Here is a 20097-nt window from a genome sequence, read left to right as displayed (position 1 = left end):
GGGAAATCTCATGCTAAATGCGTATTCGGATTTTTCGTTTGTGGTCAAGTTGTCGATTGTTTACCGTGTAATATCAAAAAGGAGAGTTCGTTTAAACTTTCTGTGATGCGAGTTCTTTAGGTGGAATTTGCGTTCACTTATTGCAACTGTATAGCGAGCCCTATTATTACTCCGTTTGACTTGGTTTGTGACAAATGTGACGGGAGAAAAGCTCACCAGGTTACCAAGGACAACTAAATAGCGCAGAAAGAGCTTTTCTCGATGGTTTATTACTATTGTAAATTCCTGACAGGTTTAATATAGGGTTACCAAACATTGTCAGTTCAAAGCGGGTGGAGTTCCTAACATTAAGATCACATCACAAACATATTTGTAACTGCTGATAGGTGGTTAAGGTTACTTGCGCCTTTTTGTACACAGAGTTTATATGCAGAAGAAAAATTTCATTTTAAAACCCCACTCCATCCAAAATTTCCCTAACCGTCAGCTTTTTAAACACGCGCCATTACTCATACGTGTGGTATTAACGTAAACAGATTTGATATTTACAAAAACCTGTCTAATGTAAGTTATGGTAAGTTATTACCATAGTTTGCCGCAATTTCCCGGAAATGACTTTTCCCGGATATGACTAGGGTTCCTGAAATTTCCCCGGGTATGATTGGAATTCGGACGTAAAATCGGTGTTAGGGAATAATTTTCAAATACACTTCTAATGAACAGAATTCGGTATCCAGCAGCCTACAAGTTCTCAAAAGGCCAAAATAGCCTTGCTTGGGTGATTCAGCAACGGGACAAATGCCTCATCACGCTAATATTCAAAACCAACTGCTTGGTTTCTTCCTCATTTCAGTAAACAAAGATGTTTATCCAGTGGTGAGATTCAAATTCATTGTCAGCCGGTTCTATGACAAAAGTCATATTTTTCAGCCGGTTTATTGACAGTAAATCCATTGACAGTGATCAGTAATGCTAACCGGTTCGCTGATCTCATAAAATTTCGTAAGACGGTTCGAATAGAACCGGTGCGAACCGTCTGAATCCCACCACTCTGTTTGTCTGTTCAATATGGCGCCAGTTTGGTTTTGAAAAAGGCCGCACAAATTCGTCTCAACACCCACAGGTTGTGCACCCCTGTCGTAAAGGAATCCAATTGCTTTGTCTGGTGCAACTTTAACCTCAAAGCGCTTGCGACATTTTTGGTTACTCATGCCCGCCACCTTGCGGTGCCACTGATACGATTTATTTTCGTTACATGGATGGAGTTTGGGTGAAAATTTTGTCTTGGTTTTAACTAGGCTTTCTGGAAATAAGTTCAAGCCATTTTTTGGAAAGCGCAGAGTTGTAAATGCGCACAAGTTTAGGCTGAAACTTAAACTTTCCAAAACATGAATTAGGCCGAAAGTAACGACTGTTTAACGAACCAATTTTGACACAATACATGTGCACGCAATAAACACACACCCCTGTGAGCACGTACATTTGTGAAATTTAACTTTGGCGTTTATAAAAAATGAATTAAAAATTGCACGATGGAAAGCAATAAGAATAAAATTTGCGAGCAACATTAAAGCTACAAACGCACATTTACAAGTTCATATGGTATTAAAAAAGGCCAGCAGTACCCAAATCAGCAATCTCTATATCATGTGTATTAGTCAAAACACGTAAACAAGTGCTAGTACATGTGGTGAGTTTGTTATACAAGACTTGAGTTGGCAATGCACTTTCATGCAAACACGTTTGCAAAATTTGCTGATGCCGCAAAGTTTTAACATGGTGCCAATACTTCCATTACTTGTGGCACTGATAATGTTGACTAGGTGGCGGTTTTCACGCCAAAATGGGCTGTGTTTTACATCGAGTTGCGGGTTGTTTTTTAAAAATTGCGTTTGTTGTCTTTTTTGTTACTATTTATTATAGATTGAGCAGTCTACAAAACTAATAATATGGGGTTGACTTATTTAAACGTTTGCGCTGTTTTGACCTGGATTTTGGTGGTTTGTAAAAGTTTTAACTGGCACGCTGACAGATAAAACCTCTATCTACCACACTAGCCTCAATTCTAGATACAAATGGAATGTTCCCATGTGCACGTTTCCATTGGAAAACGATGTTGCGGCATATTGCCTGATCCGATACCTATAGTTTAACATCCAGTCGTAGCTAATTATACACCATTTTAAATTAAAGCTGAGAAATTGCCAGGGAATTCCTTAACCTAGTAAGATTTTGAAAATTTCTGTAGTAAATATTCATAGGCTGTTATAGGTTCACGTTCTTTATCAAGACTTTCATCATTTTTCGGCTCCTTGTACTCCAGAGGCATATTAATGAGAACGTCGTCATTTGGATGCACAAAGTAGGCGATCGATTGTCGAATAGTTTTTCTTTTTGTCTCTTCTTGGGGAACCAGTACTCGATGTTTCTACAATTTGTCGAAAACGAAACGATGTATTGATCAAACTTACAAACGAAATTGGCCACTTAGGATCCAATGACAAAATAGTTGCGATCATGTCAATGGTTGTTGAAGTTTGGTCAATTTTATGGTGGTTGGTGTGGTTAAGAGTGGTTGAAGTTGTGGTCAGGGTAATGGTGGTTGTGGTTAAGTAATGATGGTTGTTGTGGTCAAGTTAGTTCCGGTTTTAAGGTATTGCTGTTTATAGTCAAGTTGATAATGGTTGTCACAGTCAAGTTATTGGAGGTTGTGGACAAGGTAATGCTGTTTGCGGTCAAGTTAATGATCGTTGTTTTGGTCAGGGTAATGGTGGTAATGGTGAAGGTAACGGTGGTTGTGATCAGGGTAATGATAATGGGTATCATGGTCAAGTTATTGGAGGTTGTCGATATGTTAATGATGGTTGTTTTGGTCATGGTAATGATGGTTGTTTTGATCATGTTAATGATAGTTGTTTTGGTCAAGTTGATAGTGGTTGTTTTGGTCTGGGTAATGGTGGTTATGGTCCAGTTAAAGGCGAGTGTAGCTGTTGTCAAGGTAATAGTGGTTGTGGTCAAATAATGCTGGTTGTGGTCAAGTTTATGGTGACGGTTATGATCAAGTTTTTGAAAGTTGTGGACAAAATATAGCTGTTTGTCGTCAAGTTGATGATGGTTGTTGTGGTCAAGGTAATGGTAGTTTTTGTAGTTGGGTTCAAGTTAGTGATGGTACTGGTTGGTACACAAATAAAGGTAACAACACATAACTAAACTAATATGTATAATCTATACCGTTGATTTCATTTTTCCTCGTGTCCAAAATTGCAGTAAATCACCAATGTTGACCAACACAGTGTCTTTAATCGGTGTTGCATCAATGTATTCACCAGATAAATTTTCTACCTGTTTGGAAACATATGCAAAAACACATTAAAACCATATAAGTAACACTTGAAACTCTAGACCAGGGGTCACCAAACTATCCGAAACCAGCCCGCGAGTTCATTTTATCCGGCCTGCAACAACACTATTTTTCATATCTTTTTCAGTGTTATTGTGCGCAAACAATTGAGTTCTTTTGTTACTTGTTATGAAATATATAATAATTGCTCATAACATAAAAGTAATTATATGATTCAATAGTCACATCACCAGATTTTAAATGGGATAGAAAGACCATGTCTTGAGGTTCCTACAAAAATCGCCTTGCAGGCTAAGTTTGGAAAGATGCAAACTATGCGGCCCGCACAAATAATTATCCGGTCCGCAGTGAAAAAAGTTTGGTGACCCCTGTTCTAGACCAATGAAACTCTATAGAGCAGTAAATGATTGGTCTTCTATGCTTGGAGACTGACTTAATTCAGTAGGTATAATGCCATTAAAAAGCATTCTATAGCATACTGTCACTATTTACACATAAGTGCGCCACAACTGTTGGTGTGTATTAACTGTATTGAATACACTGTCCCATTAACTGTCACTGTTGTCTCAGTTTTAGCCTTGCAAAGTAAACTATTATCTGTATATAACTGTATATCTAAACTTATAAATATTCTGAGCAAAAGTACTTCGCAAAAAAATGGTTAAACAAACAAAAAATAACTAAAATAAAATTTGCATACTGCACACCAACCTGTAAACCTCCAATTTCATCTTGGAAAAGCAGAGTCAGCGACCCATAATCAGAATGCTCACCAAGACGAATTTGCCCAGGTTTTAGTGGAACTGTTAGTGGTGGGTAGTACAGAGTTCGCAAGGTTGTGCTGTTGTCTTTGTGATGAATGAGGGAATGGTGCTTGTCAAAAAAGTGTTCATCCTGCGAAGTTCCAAAAAATTAGCATCTGTACTTGTCACCAAGATGCCTGAGGATTTTTCGCAATAATTATTTGTTTACAAGAGCATGGGTTCTACTACTGTTGTGGTCACTTGGGTTTCCATTGAATCAGAAAATTAAGCAATGTTGCTCCAACCTAGTTGTTATCAACACACTAAAAACTAAAATCCTATAAAGAATGATCTTAAAGACTTAAAAAATGAAAAAGCTGGAAAAAAAACTTATTACACTTTCAGGCATTTGCTCATCAACAAATGGATATAAACAAACATCATGCAACCCATGCCTGTCACAATGAACTATATATGTAAAACATTCTTACTTGTCTGGATAGTGTTACTATCTATTAGTAAATATGTACATGCCTCTACTAAAACATTGTCGCCACACAAAATTGTGAACAAATTTTATTATCATGGAACCACAAATACGACTGCAAAAAGGCCATTTTTGCCCACCTACATATGAAACAGCACTTTACTTAAATGTTGATGTTAAATGTTGACTATTATAAATAAGTGCACAAAACCTATGCTTTGTTTACCTTTAATCCAAGACCTATTGATAAACCATGAAGAATAATTGATGTCATTTTTTTCGCTTCAGTCATAAACAGTTTCATCACAGTAGAAAACTTTGGTGATATGTTATCTGGCCATTTTATGTCAGAGTCTGAGTGTGCAAATCCACTGATGTTGAAGCTTTGTTTAAAATCTCCAGGCCTTTCTGGATTTACGCTGCAACAATTTGAGAAATGAATATCAAAAATTAAAGCATAAATATTTTACTGTTCGGTACATACCTTTCTAAACCAGTTTCACAGTAACCAAAGTTCAACAAAGGGTCTCTGGCAAAAACCTTTTTTTCTGTCTCATCACCCTCGAAAAATGTTTTGGATGCTTCTTTGGCATTTTCCACTAAAGACCTACAAAAACGTCAGCAATTTTTTAAATGTTTTTCAATTTTTTTTCGGAAAGTACACATCAGTAGTTTTTAAATCACAGTACGCCAGGCCCAATGAAGGCGCTATATACCGAATCAGCCGGTCACCAAGCATTCACCACCATATGGCAAGGCGTAGGCTAGAAAAATCTAGCCTGCGGTGGGATTCGAACCCACGACAGGAGTCTTTCTGGGACTCGCGCTCTACCAACTGAGCTACACAGGCTCAGTGGAGAATCCGCCAAAAGTCGAATCACAAGCACCGTTGCCTGCCTCGTATGCTGCACATGTCAGCTTCGTAGTAGGGGAGCTTCAGGGCTGATCCCAGTTATGAATTTATGTTCATCAGTAGTTTTTATGAAGTATTTTATAGTGTTCATTATTTATTTTGAAAATTTACATGCATGACAGTTGCAGTAAAATGCCAGCACTATATCAGTTTTGTTATAGGAATTAATGTGTCCACAAATTTGTGCATTTTACCTCTGTTTTAGACTTTTGCAACTTAACTACAATTGGCCAAAAAACTAGTATTATTAAAAGATAGAATGTTGTTCAGTTAATAAGCATTAAAAGGAAAAATAAATCTGCAGCAACTAAACATAACAATTCTTGAGTCACAATTGCAAGTTTTCATTTTAATTTATTGATTTGGTCCAAAAATGACAAAATAAATACAATACTGTTAGATTTGTAAGGAACTGTTAGATTTGTAAGGATTTGTAAATGAATTGCATAGATTCGTGGTTTGGTAAAATTTAAGTACAGTCTGCACATGTAATTACAACATACAAGCATGCAGACCAACCAACCCACATGGAAAATCCCGTGTTCTTCAAATATGCAAATCCAAATTCTGACAATGCTTTTGTTAGTTGCTTTCCCATCTCTGTTACATCTTTCTTTGAAGCAGATTCATCACTTGTCATAAGCTGTTTAAAATCGACCATAGGAATCGTATCCTCCATTTTTATTACTGATCAGCAAATTGAAAAAAATAACAGTAAAGTGCATAAATCCTGCCAAACTACCTGCTAATGGCAAATGAAATCTTTTTAAACAATAGGTGCTTTCAATTTTTTCAACAAAAACTTTCATCTCTCGCGCCTTGTGATTTGGGACTTACCCGTTTAACAATAGAAATAAAAATCACTAAAGAAATTTTCATCAAATATATCAAATTTACTGAGAGGTTTATATTTCAGTACAAGCATTATACATTTCAGTTTAAGTACATTTCAGTTCAAGTCACGCGTCCAACATACTGCAATTTTCAAAATGCCAAATTGCAGATTTGGGGATATCAAAGAACAGTTTGTTTTTTGGACAAACGTACTAGTTCATAATTTCAATAAAATTAATTAAAGTTTTCGGTTTTATTCTCCCTCCTTTAACAGCCCTATATTCTACCTCTTGTTATTTTTACCAGCAATTAATTTCACGCAACCAGTTTGAAGTGTTGCCAGCCTAAGGTATTGTTTTTATCCCTGTTCTTGTCGACCCCCCTTTAGAAATCATCCTGTTGAAGCGGTCCAAGCTTTATTGTGCAGCAGAGCCATTTCAGGGATATGTAATGTAAGTGACATATGAGAGAGAGAGAGTGAGTGGGAGAGAGAGAGAGAGAGAGAGGGAGAGAGAGAAAGAGAAAAAAAGAAGGAGAGAGAGAGAGAGAGGCAGAGAGAGAGAGGAACGCACCAAACTTTCGTTGTTTTTGCTCTTGCTTAAAAAACTTATGGTATAGAAAAAACTAAAAACGGCACTTCCATTTTACCTTGAGAGCTAAATCTAATAGTTTTTTTTGGCATTCTGAAATTCACGAGTAACTTTTGTACCACTCTAATAATTATTCATTTCGGCAAATTTTTTGTTAAGGTATTCCAAAGCAGTCAATAATTCACGTGTGCTACATGAAGACCTCCAATCTGATCCATAAACAAGAGAGTTATTGTTCCAAAATCGGAGTGTTCACCTATTCGCAGTTGTCCAGGTATTACCGGTTTTGTAATGGCAGGATAGTAAAGGTTTCTGAAGGTCGTGTGGCTGCCTTGTTGGTGGATCAAAGAATGACATTTTTCAAAAAAACTTTTATCCAAAAATTGTTAAAATGTTGGTTTTGAAGATGTTAAAATCTGACTTTAAGAATTTATAGCAAAGTTTTGTTCAATTAAGCTTATTAAACACATTGAAATGATGGTGACAGCGAGAGGATTTCAAAGCGATATATTCCGGAATGAAATTAGCCTTTTAAAAGTAACAAACCTGTAATTTTAGTCCAACAGACAAAATATTAAGAATTGTAAGAGTAATTAAGACTCTTGGCCTCATTCATCATTGTTTGGAACGCGATTGAAAACTGCGGGGACAAATTGTCAGGCCATACCACTCCAGAATCCGAGCCAAATTCCCCAGAAACATTGAAAGCCTCCTTGTAATCAAAAGGTCTTTTCGAATTGAGACTGCATAATTATGTAAAAAAATCATATTTCTCGCCAATGTACAACTTCGTAAAGTTAAGTGGTCTGCAAGTGTTGGAAAGCTCTAACCTTTGATTTACTTAACGGCCGTAATATTTGTTTTGCGAATTTTTTTTTAACGTTCCTATGCCCTTTTAAATACAGCTGCAATCTAACGCAGGGTTGCAAATGGGCCTGAAATTGGAGCCCGAACCCGGCCCAAACCCGAAACTCGCTCCGAATCGTTTCTGGGAAGCCTGCTTAGGCACGAAAGTTTGATTGATAAGCCCATACTTTGTTGCCTCATTGGGTCAGGTCCAGCAACTGGCTACTTAAACGTTTAAATTTTAAAAAAACTGCCTTCCAGCACGATTTACGTCATCAACCAACTGCCTACGAGAACAGAAACGAAGCTTAAAAAAGTCTTGTCATATTACCATGATAGTCCAGAGTTTTTCAAAAATGCAAATCCAACTTCCGAAAATACTTTAACCATCTGCTCTGCGATCTCCAGCAAATTATGATTAGTTAATTAGATTTTCATTTAAACAGTTTTTGCAATCGATAACAGGTACACTCTCAAAATCCATATTGAAACTATATTTCCTTGTTGCTAATCTAATAAACACTCGAAATGGTATTATAGCATAAGATACTTGTATACTTTTTTAACTTAAAACTGATTAGAATTGCAATTTAGGTTACGTTTTCAAATCAGCCAGCACATCAATATTAGCCAGCATATTTGCTAAGTCTTGTAGGACAAGACCTGTTGCATAGTTTCACAGTTCTTTTCGCCAACCTATAAATTTCATGCTTTACCACAACACACCACGAAGTAAGAAACTTGCAGCGTCGCACGGTTTTACGAGTTCTCTGGGGTTGCGGTTTGTACTGGTATTCAATGTACTTAGAAGAAACCACTCTTAAATGTTTTAAATCAAGCACATAATCTGAACTATAAAAAAGTTTATTTTTTGAATATTTTTTCTATTTAAAACTAAAAATGAGTTATCTTAAATACGTTAATAATAACGTTTCTTTACAGAATTTGGTTACAATTGATCATTTGTGTTGAAGAATTTTCTGTCTGTATGTTTATTTGTGGTGCGATAGTTAATTGCTTCTGTATTACTTTAAAAAATGTACCTAAACTGAACACAACACTTATTTTTAACATTTCTATTGTTGCCGAAAATGAATTTGAAAACACTGATAAAATGTTTGTGGGAAACACTGCAGTTTAATTTTCAATTTTAAAGGGGTTGATGGTTAAATTAACACATTTTACTTCCTTTCCCTCAACCTAGGGTTGATCAAAATCAACACCTCCATAATAGCAATACAATTTTGTCTTTCTACTACTGGACTTCGTCATGTCGGAAAGTGTAACGAAAAAAGTAAAGCCTCGATTTAGTTTTTATGAAAGACGGGAAAGTTTTTTCAAAAAAGAAGACAGAGGTAAGCTTTCAAGCTAGTATCTTCTTTAACGTTGATGGTATTCCTAAGTCCGATACATTAATAACAATACATATATTTGCCAACTATTAAAATACGTTTTTTCTGTGATTGAACATTAATTATTGTGGTACTGTTGTTGTTCACTTTTATGACCATAGTTAGGATGGTTCACTTAGTTTATTTGCCCTGTAGACTGTAGAGCAACTAAAAGGGTTTGTTTGTGAGTGTATGGTAGCAAAAGACTATATGTCAGCCAGTCTGCGGAGTATGGCAGCTGCACACCAATTTTATAGGGCTGCACACAGGCATTTAGCCCCATAGGCGTTTAATTGTCCTGCCTTAAACTCTACTACATTGCGCCTGCTGAAATTGATCTTACAAGCGGATCCTAGGATCCTGCTAGTGCACACATGGATCATGTTGGTCCTGCATGGCCAAGATCTTGTCCACAACTGCCATGTTCTGCCACATTGGATTTTATGGCACATTTCGCTGAGATCTCGGGTGTGCACGAAGAATTTTCAGGTGTGAAGGTGTGCACGAAGAAATTTTAAGGTGTGCATGAACCAGTTAAGTGTGCACCTCATCAAGAAAAATCTAACCGATTTGCAAATATTTAACAAAATCTCAAAATAACTGTCAAATGCAATCGCGCCACTGGTTAACTAATGTGAAACGAAAATTTCGAAGGCAAATTTTTTTTTAAAGTGAACAAACACACCAGGTGTCGCAGACCTAAAAAATGTCTCAAGTGTGCAATCAAACTTGAAAAAAATAGTCTCGGGTGTGCAGCTGCCATACTATCCATACCGGATGTTCTGCAGACTGGCATGTCAGTACCACTAAAGTTGCTTGCCCACCTTTGCAACATTGTACACTTTAACAACAAGTAAGGTACATTTTTTTGTTTCAGAATCTTCCTTGAAGTCCAGTAAAGCAGCATTTAGTGCCACAACTCAAAGAAAATCTGCTTCACACAACAAGTATGAAAAAAATTGCCTTTATGAATGTTTTTCTGTGTCTTTGTGAAAGTGATGTATATGAAGAGTTGAAGACTATGTGCTTTTCAGGTCACATACAATGTTTGACAAAATGTTTCGACAATCCCCAAACAAGTATGCCAACCGAATAGCAAAACATGTAAGAACATTTTTGCATACAATAATCATAGTATGACAGACCGATTGAAGGTATTATACCGAATCAGCTGGCCACCAAGCATTCACCATATGCCAAGGCATAGGCTAGAAAAAAAAACTAGACTGTAGCGGAAATCAAACCCACGCCAGGAGTCTTTCAGGAACTCGTGCTCTACCAACTGAGCTACACAGGCTCAGTTGATAACCTGCTAAAAGTTGGATCACAAGCACTGTTGCCTGCCTCAAATGAGGTGACCAGCTGATGCAGTATAACGCTTTCAATAATGAGTGTCCAGTAATTGCTGATCTGTATGGAAGCTTCATGACTGATTCCAGTTAATTATCTATGTCTTAACTGCTTATAATAACTATTTATTTGTTTGCTCTATTGTCGTCGATTCTACTTTATTATGTTGTTTAGCCATACAAGCGGCCGTGTCAGATCAACGAAATTGAAAGATGCACAGATATTAAACAACGAGACCAATACCGCCTTCTGATTGAACAATACAGGAACAAGTCTCTTGCTGAAACTGAGAACATATTTTGTAAACATCATTACTGGAAAAAAACTCCTGAACAACCAGAAACAAAAAAACAAGCGGACTTGTTTATTGACTTGTGTAGTACACCTAGCCCTTCCGAGAATTTAAGTGTAAGTAAACCATTTGTGTGAAAATAACTTTTGTGGATTTTGATTTTGGATCTATATTTTATTTTCAATTAGATAAGGAAAGGGAATGTTCCAGATTTATTGTCAATGAGTCGTAATGACACCTCCACATCTCAATTTATCATTCCAACCTCAAAGTACAAGGGGTAAGTACAATTAAGTGATGTAAATTACCTAAACAGTTATTGTAGCTTGTTCAAAACAGTCAGCCAAATAGCCTGTAAATAATAAATACAATTTATTGAAAATTTTTTCATTAATTGGTGTAGCTTTGATTAGTGTAAGAATTTATTTTTAATAAGCTTGGCTAGTCTATGTATCCTAGTTACAGTTAGTATGACCAATTTTTGTGCAGAGATCTTACAAAAAATGTACCCGCATCAACATTACAATCACGATTTGAAAAAGAAATCAAGTCTGAATCAGTTTTGAAAACACGTATGCTTGAATTTGATGGATTTGTTTTCATTATTTTTAAACAACCACAAATTTTTTTAGCTTCAAAAACCTTCACAGCACAAAATTTGTTTACACCTAAGACATCATCTAGTTCTCCGATTGACTGGTTTTCACCTAAAAGTCCATATCTCGCCAAGAATTTTGTCCATGATTTGTAAGTGTCTGTTGGTAAAAGGTTAAGCAATAAACTATGGATAAAATGTTCAGATAAAGTGGTTTGAAAACTTACAAAAAATAATAAAACTTATTGGAAAGTCCTGCTAAGTTATTAACCCTTTTTATTTTTGTCAATTTGAAAGGGTAAAACATAATCGAAACTCTTTGAAAGACTTTTTGTTTAATTTCAATTTAACCAATTTCACAGACAAATTAAAGTATTAAATTTATTGCACATGACTTAAGCAGTCTGTGTAAACCTAAAAATGAGCCAAATAAAAAAAGATAAAAGCTGGCTTTTTGCCCTCAATCTTAGTAACTACAATTGGTATTTTTGCTAACAGAGTAAAAACTTATGGTCGGCGAGAACAGGAAAGAAAAAGAATTCTTGTAGAGGAGGAAACAAGAGCTCGACTTCTCCACGAAAAGCGACAGATCAAAGAAGAACTTCTTGCTGAATTGCTGGAGCAGAGGTTAAAGGTCACCCCAAAGGAACCTGAACCAGTTGAAGAGCTATCCGAGGTTAGTGATGGTCACCACATAATTGTTATACCGCAAATTGTTCATTGGTATATGGCTACTGAACCAGGGCATTGTACTTGTTTGTTTAGTAAGGCAACTATGATTCAGCTGCTTCAGATCAGTTAACCAAAACTAACCTTGGTAAATAGAACATATTTTATTTTGAGACTTTTGTCTCCTATGAAATAAAAACATTTGCAACTGATTTGTTAAAAACAAAATCTAAACTAAATGTAACCCGACTTGTTGTGCAAAAGATACAAGTCCGAAGTAAATACTCTTGTTTGCATCCAGTTCAGTCCAATTTTCTGTACTGAACAACTACATTATTGCATCGTATTGATCAGCTTTTCAAATTATTTTTACAACATGTGCTTGTGATTTGCAGGAAGCTGAAAGTAAAGTAGATGATGCTTTAATTCCATTTCCCCCTCATCAAGTTCTTGTGGAAGCTTTTAACATCAGTATCACTCGAGAGCACATGGCAACGTTGAGTGGGTTGAACTGGCTCAATGATGAGGTAAGATCTTTGTTTAGTACATGGTAGGGAAGGGGTGAGCCAAGCATTTCTGTTTTTGCTGAGTGCTCAGCCGAACAGTTGTACAAACTGACCTGAACATTACATTTGAATATTCATTCCCTGCTATCGTGTGAAACTACTTTTTGAAAGGATTTCCAAGAACAAAAACGCTGTCTGTGATGTAACAATACACATATGCAATTTTTGCCCATCCCCAGTAAATGATGACTGTAATGACTTTGGATCGAAACAAGTGGAGTCTATATTTGTTGGTGTTTCTTTTCTGTTTTTTTGTGTGCTTGTTGCACAAGATTGCCAAATTTGCTGTTGGTAAACCATAAAATTAGAATTTAACACAAACATATTTTATAGAAGACTTTAATTTCTAACAATAAACCTTGGTTAATCCATATCTTCGCCTAGTTAGGACAAATATTTTGGTGTGAACAGGTCCAGATTAAGAGGTTTAGTTGTATATCTCATTTACTTCAGTAGTGTTGTGTATTTGTATGTGAAAATACAAACTGATCACAGGTGATCAACTTCTACATGGAATTAATCGTGGAGCGCTCAAAAGTCACAGACAACCTTCCATCTGCTCATGCCATGAACACTTTCTTCTACCCCAAGCTAAGCAAACAAGGTTACAAGTCTGTTCGAAGATGGACAAAGAAGGTTGATATCTTCTCAAAATCACTTGTCATATTCCCCGTACATCTTGGTGTCCATTGGACATTAGCAGTAAGTTACAATTTGTTGCGTATATTGAAATACATGCTCTTTCAACCATTTTTTTCTGATGATGAAGCGTTTTTCTGGGTCTGTGGCCTATAATATATGAAAGTTCATTGATACACTTTTTTATTTGGATCACTAATGTGGCAAAAATAGTCCAAAACCTAATAGTTTGGGAAAAAGTGCTCTAATGGTGGACTAAAACCAAAAAATCAGTTAGTTGACAAGCAAAACTCAATAGTATATTTATTGACCAAATCTTTGATAATTCCCCATTTTTGGATATGAAGTTAACACTTGTAACTTTTCTTATTTTTACGATGTATATGAAACATATTCATGTGATATAAAATATTTTTTTATATAAAGATTGCCGACTTTCGCTGCAAAGAGTTAAGATATTATGACTCAATGGGAGGCATTAACACAGAATGCCTTACAACATTGAAAGAATATCTAGAGAGTGAACACATGGATAAGAAGAAAACTACTTATGATGCGAGCGATTGGAAAACCATGTCTTGTTCAAATCAGGTAACTATATGCTGCTTCTCTCATTTATAGTTTGTGGAAAATCCATACAAAAACACACAGTGGGCCACACTTATTTAAAATTCAAACATCTCTGTGGGTCCCTAACCTTCTGGCCCACGGGCCGAACCTTAAACATTTCTGTCTAGGGTATTATTAGTTTTAATTGTTTGTATTCAGACCAAATTTGTGAGTCCAACTTATTACCCAACATTTTGCAGGACATTCCACAACAGCTGAACGGGTCAGATTGTGGAGTGTTTACTTGCACCTTTGCCGAATTCCTCAGTCGTGACGCCCCTCTTAACTTCACCCAATCCCATATGCCACTTCTGCGTCGAACTATGGTTTGGGAAATACTTAACAAATCGCTTACACGATAAATATCCCCACACGTTTTGTAACTCAGGTTCACAAATATGCCTTTCGAAAACCGTGTACTCATTTTACTCCTAATTTGAGCAAAGTTCTAATTTGTAAGAATAAAGACGACTATGTTATCAATGCGATACAAGTCGTTTTCCAGACGACATGTCTTTAGAACTGTACCTTATGGAGCGCTGTGCAGTGTTTCCAAAAGAGAAAAAAACCTTTATTTTTTTCGTCCGCACGTTTGTGAGTTCGATATCACCTTTCAACTGATTATTTATTGCAGTATTTCGATTTTTTGTTTTTGGTGCGAGGAACAAACGCTTTATTTTGTTTTTTCTTTTCTTCTTGACAAACAATCATACATTTCGCACAACACTCTGTGGTCTCCAAACAATATATAGTTGTGAAAAATAATGGAGCTTGCACAGACACAAGGAGATGAAAAGAAGGCACTTTGTTGTTGTGCTGGTGACAAAAAACGATATTACAGTGGCCTAGCTCAGCAAAAGTGTCAGCATTTGGTCAAACCACAGTTGTAACGTGAACCTTGGATACATACCCGAAACCGATCAATTTTAAGCAGTTAATAGACACACAAAAATTAGTAAGTTAAAATTCCCTCACCCCAACTGTCGTGTCATTTCGAAAATGTTAGGAGCTTGGCCGGTTAGGCAATGGTTACTACACGATTTCGGTTAATCAAATACCTCTTTTGGAAGCTTTTTATGTGCATTTACCCGGAGTAATTCTTCACAAATGAATACAGTTGAAGGGATTTACGATCCCCATGCAAATAAACGGACTATGCGGTTATCCGGATCCATCCGTACTCGGATATTGAAGTCGCGATATATATATTATCTGCAATATATATGTAATCAACACAAACACACACATGATTCGGAAAGTGCAATTTTACTACTAATATTTCCCCTGATTCAAATTCTTTTTCCATCCAGTCATCACGCTAAAATTCGTTTGATATGATGCTGAGAAGCTTTGCTTGACTTGGCTACGGCCTCTTCGCTCTGTGCACTGTTATTGCTATTATTAGCGTTAGCAAAACCGGGTACATAGTTGATCTGCTGATTTTGGGGGATTCTGGTGTTGTAGGGAAAATAGGGGTTAGGTGGGCCCCCAGGATACGCGACCCCCTGTTGGTGGAAGAGATTGGACTGACTACCAAGATCCGGATTATAAGTCACAGGCGTATGACCTACAACCTGGTTAAGGTTCTGGACAGCAGGATACATTCGACGGCTATTATCATTGCCGTGGTAGAATCGTATAGGAGTGGTGTTGGACTGTGGATGCAAGAATTGGGTTCTAGGACCAGCTCGCTGTGAAATATCAGGGGTAGCAGTTGGCTGAAGACCACAGTGTGTAGTTGAGGTGTCTGAAAAAATATGGATACTGATATCCAAAATGTCAACACTAACTCAATTGGGTTCTTAACCGGGGCCGGTGGACCTGTTTTAGGAGGTTCGAGCATGCTAAATCATTAAGGCAATAGAAGATGAGCTGCTTTGCCGAAAATGTAACAAGGGATGACAGAGAAACGTGCCTAACATAGGAGCTCGAACCCGAAACATTTTTGAAAAGCCCGTTTATGCCCGAAATTTTGATTGACAGGCCTATGCATTGAGCCTCAGGAAAGACCAAAACAACAAACACATAGACAATTGGTTTTGAACAAGGCGTTTTAGGGCTATTTACTTCAGGTCTAGCAACTGCCTACTTAGTTTGTTACATTTATTCAAATAAACTACTGACACAGAGTGTAAAGTCAGGTCCGAATCAAGCCCGTTTTTTTTAAGAAACCTAAGCCCGAACCCGGCCCGACTTACAACTCAAGAACTGATCGGCGATTTCAAAGCGACGCCGAGAAGACAAAAAGTTTAAAAATCACTGCACTAAAATGGTATTAATTCTCACCTTTAACCTGGTGTTTTTTCTTTCTACTTGACTGTGGTTGTTTAGACGCTTTCCGTTTCTTCGTCGGTGTAGGCTTCGTTTGTTCGGTTCTTACCGCTGGAACAAAAGATGAAGATATTTAGTCGGTGTTGTTTGTTCAACTAAACCAGGGGTGTGCAACCCGCTGCCCGCGGGCCAAGTTGGGCATTAACGGTTGTGCGGCCCGCTTGGATTTCAAATGTACTGGAAAACAAGTCCAATTATTATGTATTTTTGAGCAAAATAATGCGCACGGTGTTATTTTTCTGCGACCTGACCATAATACGGCTAAAATCAAATGCGAAAGCAAACTCAATATACGTATACATGGTACGCAAAAAAGTAAAATCACCTTGTGTTATATAAAGTTGCGGCCCGTGACCTAATCACATTAACTTTATTTGGCCCCACTGTGATAAAGGTTGTTTTGACAACATGCCTATTCACTACCAAGGAGGTTTAGGCCATATGATGCCGACTCAAGCGCATAACAAAACAGGTGTAAACAGTTAAAAACCTTACTAACCTTGCGCAGCGGTAGATCTAACATGTGTAGTATGAAGAGTAGTGCTCACTGTAGCCACCGTTTGCTTGTTGCTCGGCATCCAAGATACGCTCGGAGCCAGACTCTGACTTATTCTAGTGCTGTGTGACGAAGGCAAGAGTCTCTGATGGAAATGTGGAGTGCTTTGGTGACTTATATAGTGGCTTGACATAGGTGAAAAACAGTCTGAAAATCCGACGGCGCTCAGTTGCTTATTTGGAGTTAACTCAGCTATAGCAGGTTGCCATAATGAAGGGGCGGTTTGTTGGGAGTTTTGAGGAGGACACGTCTGGTGATGGAGATGGTGTGGGTTAGGGTAGACAATCTTTCCAACCGGTGTTTCGCTCGTGTTCAGCACCCTCGGGGTCATTACGTGCGACCTTGATGCCACAGAGACGGCGTAAGGCGAGGGGGCATCGACCGGTGGACAATGCACTGAATCGGGGTACAGGAACTCGTTTAAAGTGTTCGAGATGCTCTGATCTCGTTTTCGCGTGTCCGATGCTAATTGGTCGCCTCGTTCCGCTGTATTGATTCCCACACGCATGAATGCATCTAGTTTACCGGCTCCGTGTCGTGATGGCGGTTCAGGCGTGGTTAGTCCTTGCAAGCAGTCCAGGATGTCATTTTCGAATGACTGCTGGGTGATATCGCATGACGAGGCGGCGTTGAACTCTATGACGTCACTGTCCACGTGATCTTTGGTTCTTCCCGCTGCAGTGGTAGATGTAGCAGTGTCCGTATTCACGTCGCTTGGCTTCATTAGATTCGCAATGTCGAACGAATTCATATTTGACCTTTTCTGAGTAAACGGAGTCCTGGAGTTGACAAGGTCTTTGCCAGTGTGTATTGCTGCAGAGCCGGAAATTCGGTTTTGTAGGGAGGTCGAGACAGTTGGCACAGTGGTGGCTTCAGCATCCATTGAGGTATCTTCTGAGGAACGAAGCCAGGCTAAAAGGTTATCTGCCTGCGGGGATGGGGATATTTCTGGCAAAGTGGGGTCTGAAATCTTTTCTATTTGCAGCGTAGACGGCCTTTCTATATCTGGTGACAGTGCTTTAGTTTGTCTTGGGGTTGATACAGTAGGTATTTGGTTAACAGATGGCGTTTCCATTTCCCCCGAAGAACCAGACTTGGAAATGTTTGGTGAAACTGTGAGATTGCTTTGTAAATCCGGGGTTGATTTTGGACTAGAAAGTGCCTTGATTAGTTCATCAGTAGGCGGACTGGTAGAAACTTTTGCTGTATCTATTTCTTTTGTAATGGTGTTATGTTCAGAGGTGGTATTTCTCTCAGATGGATGAGTAATAGTAGACCCCTTGTCTCCTTCAGCAGTTACATCCGAAGAAATAGTTTTATTTTTGCTCCAAGGAAAGGTGGCACCATTAAGAAATTGTTGCACAAGACATAACAACAACATTATGTCCATCATTTGCCTGGCTAACTGCATTCCATTGTTATTCACACCAGTCAAATGGTTAGATGTTGAATTTATGCTTTCTTTTCTTGATAAATTGTTAACAGCAGTTGCCTGTCCATTTGATGCAACCTCAGGTAATGGTTTTACTATATTTGCTGTAGGTTTGACTTGATTAGTAGATGTTGGTGCTTCTGTTACAGCTGTTTTGTCTTTATGTGTTGCTTCAGACAAAGCACTTTTTGCCTTGGACTTTCGTACAATGGGCACTTTCGGCTTCTACAGAAACAAAAATCAAAAAGCTGTATTCTTTAAATAAGTGTAAGACTTTTTTGTCGCCCCCCACATAATTAACATAATCGGACCACTAGCCATATCTTTAAATATAACATGTTGGCTCTACTTTGTTGTGTACCTTAAAAATACAAAAATATGTTTACCTTTTGGACGTTGATATTGGCAGGAATAGCATGTGAAGCAAGAAGTGATTGATAAACTTTTTCTTGTTCTTTTAATTCAAGTACTTGTTTTCTCAATGCACTAAGCTCATTTACTGCAAAAAAACACATGGAATAATGGAACGTAACATAAAGTATTAGGGTAAAATCTTACATAAACACTCTGGTGCGTCGGTCTTTAACATATCTTCATGCTTTTGTTGTAGATCTTTAATGAAATTAATAGACTTTTCAATGATTGCTTCTTTTGTCTGTAATAAAAGCAACACAATCATCGAATTTCAATTCACAGAACCTTTTAAAAAAACTTAATTTGAAAATACCATGTTTGCTTTACATGCAGGAAGCAATTGTTTCAACTTTGCGATGCAAGTGGAAAGTCTTCCTTTTCTGTCCCGTTCAGCTAAGGCAATAAAACAACAGTTTTGAGTGAGAAATTATGATAAATATGTTCACATTGTTTTTTTCCACAGAAGAATTGACAGTGACAACCAACATTTGTATAGGGGATCACTTTTATAAGTTGATTCATTCTGTTAAGCCCTAGTTTCAATTACCACTTTTTACAGTCATTAAAATTACTCTGTATTTATTTTTTTAGGGCATTGTGAACGTCTCAAACCCCTTGGTGGTCTACAAAGCCCAGGTTGGGAACCTTGCCTTGAGGTGTTTGTATGCATATTGTCAGTCTATATTTTAGCTATATTACAATAGGGTGGAGTTATTTCTATTCTATTTTGTCAACTTAGGGAAGTTTACAGGTATAGGCACAACAAAGACTGAAGTATATCGGTTAGGTCATTTCATATACTTACAAGCATTTACACTAGCCTTATGTTGGTCCTTCCACTTTTTCTTAGATAAAGCTCTGCAAAAGATATGAGATGTTTTGTAAAATTCGCTATACACCATGTCTGAAATTTCTTTCAAAATTATGTACTTTTTATTCTACTGAATGCAAAACATCTTACAAAATCTGAGGGAATAACGTTTTTTAAAACAATTGTTATTTTAATATGCAATAGCACCAGTAAGTGTAGGTTTGGGGCTCTGTTTACATTTATTTAAATACAAGCTTACCTCTTCTCTGCATTGGCCAATGGAAGTTCACTTGCAGTCATGTTTTGAGTCGAAACAGCAATTGAGGAAGGGTTAACGTTTTCCGAAAGCACAACACAACTTTCATTTTCTTCATTTGAAACTGATTTTACGAGAGTTTGTAAATCGTTTAAACACGTTCCCATTATATTTTATTTATATTAAACCATTTCCATCACAGTACAGTACTACAGTTACAAACACTGCAAACAAAATCCAAAAAAATCTAAAACCAAAAAGGGTACATTTTCCGAACCTATGTGTGTCAGTATGTACATTTGTCGCTATTTGCTTGGTACCGAAAAACAAAAGTTTACATTGGTGTGCTTTCACATGTGATATATATAATCTGCATGATAATTTAACATTACGTAAATGTTATTTGTTTTAG

At 37.3% G+C, this 20097-nt stretch overlaps 3 protein-coding genes and 1 long non-coding RNA gene across 4 annotated transcripts; 2 read left to right on the top strand and 2 right to left on the bottom strand.

The window, feature by feature from the left end:
- Positions 1-1405: 1405 nt before the first annotated feature.
- Positions 1406-6301, bottom strand: LOC145224422 (uncharacterized). Its single transcript, XM_080090911.1, has 6 exons — positions 6032-6301; positions 5076-5198; positions 4818-5010; positions 4073-4255; positions 3232-3342; positions 1406-2428 (listed from the first exon to the last, which is right to left on the bottom strand). The coding sequence occupies exons 1-6, from the start codon at positions 6181-6183 to the stop codon at positions 2222-2224; spliced, it is 969 nt and encodes a 322-aa protein (XP_079947037.1). The 5' UTR covers positions 6184-6301; the 3' UTR covers positions 1406-2221.
- A 2621-nt stretch (positions 6302-8922) lies between these two features.
- LOC145222065 (uncharacterized) lies at positions 8923-14611 on the top strand. Its single transcript, XM_080088074.1, has 12 exons — positions 8923-9129; positions 10043-10112; positions 10200-10269; positions 10690-10923; positions 10996-11087; positions 11297-11379; positions 11440-11554; positions 11901-12078; positions 12467-12598; positions 13133-13339; positions 13703-13867; positions 14086-14611. Exons 1-12 carry the CDS (start codon positions 9045-9047, stop codon positions 14245-14247), a joined length of 1593 nt encoding a protein of 530 aa, XP_079944200.1. The 5' UTR covers positions 8923-9044; the 3' UTR covers positions 14248-14611.
- Positions 14612-15075: 464 nt separating this feature from the next.
- On the bottom strand, positions 15076-19928 carry LOC145222064 (uncharacterized). The gene is made up of 8 exons (XM_080088073.1): positions 19689-19928; positions 19424-19476; positions 18932-19011; positions 18763-18859; positions 18591-18703; positions 16716-18429; positions 16172-16267; positions 15076-15632 (listed from the first exon to the last, which is right to left on the bottom strand). The coding sequence occupies exons 1-8, from the start codon at positions 19850-19852 to the stop codon at positions 15199-15201; spliced, it is 2751 nt and encodes a 916-aa protein (XP_079944199.1). The 5' UTR covers positions 19853-19928; the 3' UTR covers positions 15076-15198.
- On the top strand, positions 18973-19698 carry LOC145222068 (uncharacterized). Its single transcript, XR_013859288.1, has 2 exons — positions 18973-19037; positions 19210-19698. It is a non-coding gene; the product is annotated as an uncharacterized LOC145222068 (long non-coding RNA).
- Positions 19929-20097: the final 169 nt, after the last annotated feature.

This window comes from Phallusia mammillata, chromosome 4 (genome assembly GCF_965637545.1).
Source record: "Phallusia mammillata chromosome 4, kaPhaMamm4.hap1.1, whole genome shotgun sequence".
In the NCBI taxonomy this organism is placed as follows: Eukaryota; Metazoa; Chordata; class Ascidiacea; order Phlebobranchia; family Ascidiidae; genus Phallusia; species Phallusia mammillata.
Note: the sequence above shows the minus strand (reverse complement) of the source record. Positions and strands in the feature narration are given on the sequence as shown.

Excerpts from the sequence above, each read along its gene's own strand:
- LOC145224422 (XM_080090911.1), bottom strand. The coding sequence starts at position 6,183 with ATGGAGGATACGATTCCTATGGTCGATTTTAAACAGCTTATGACAAGT. Across the intron at positions 5,011-5,075 it reads TGTGAAACTGGTTTAGAAAG|CGTAAATCCAGAAAGGCCTG; the intron begins GTATGTACCGAA and ends AAATTGTTGCAG. Across the intron at positions 2,429-3,231 it reads GAGGAAAAATGAAATCAACG|AAACATCGAGTACTGGTTCC; the intron begins GTATAGATTATA and ends GACAAATTGTAG.
- LOC145222065 (XM_080088074.1), top strand. The coding sequence starts at position 9,045 with ATGTCGGAAAGTGTAACGAAAAAAGTAAAGCCTCGATTTAGTTTTTAT. Across the intron at positions 10,113-10,199 it reads AAATCTGCTTCACACAACAA|GTCACATACAATGTTTGACA; the intron begins GTATGAAAAAAA and ends TGTGCTTTTCAG. Across the intron at positions 11,555-11,900 it reads AAGAATTTTGTCCATGATTT|AGTAAAAACTTATGGTCGGC; the intron begins GTAAGTGTCTGT and ends TTTTGCTAACAG.
- LOC145222064 (XM_080088073.1), bottom strand. The coding sequence starts at position 19,852 with ATGGGAACGTGTTTAAACGATTTACAAACTCTCGTAAAATCAGTTTCA. Across the intron at positions 19,477-19,688 it reads TTGGCCAATGCAGAGAAGAG|AGCTTTATCTAAGAAAAAGT; the intron begins GTAAGCTTGTAT and ends TATCTTTTGCAG. Across the intron at positions 15,633-16,171 it reads GAAAAAACACCAGGTTAAAG|ACACCTCAACTACACACTGT; the intron begins GTGAGAATTAAT and ends ATATTTTTTCAG.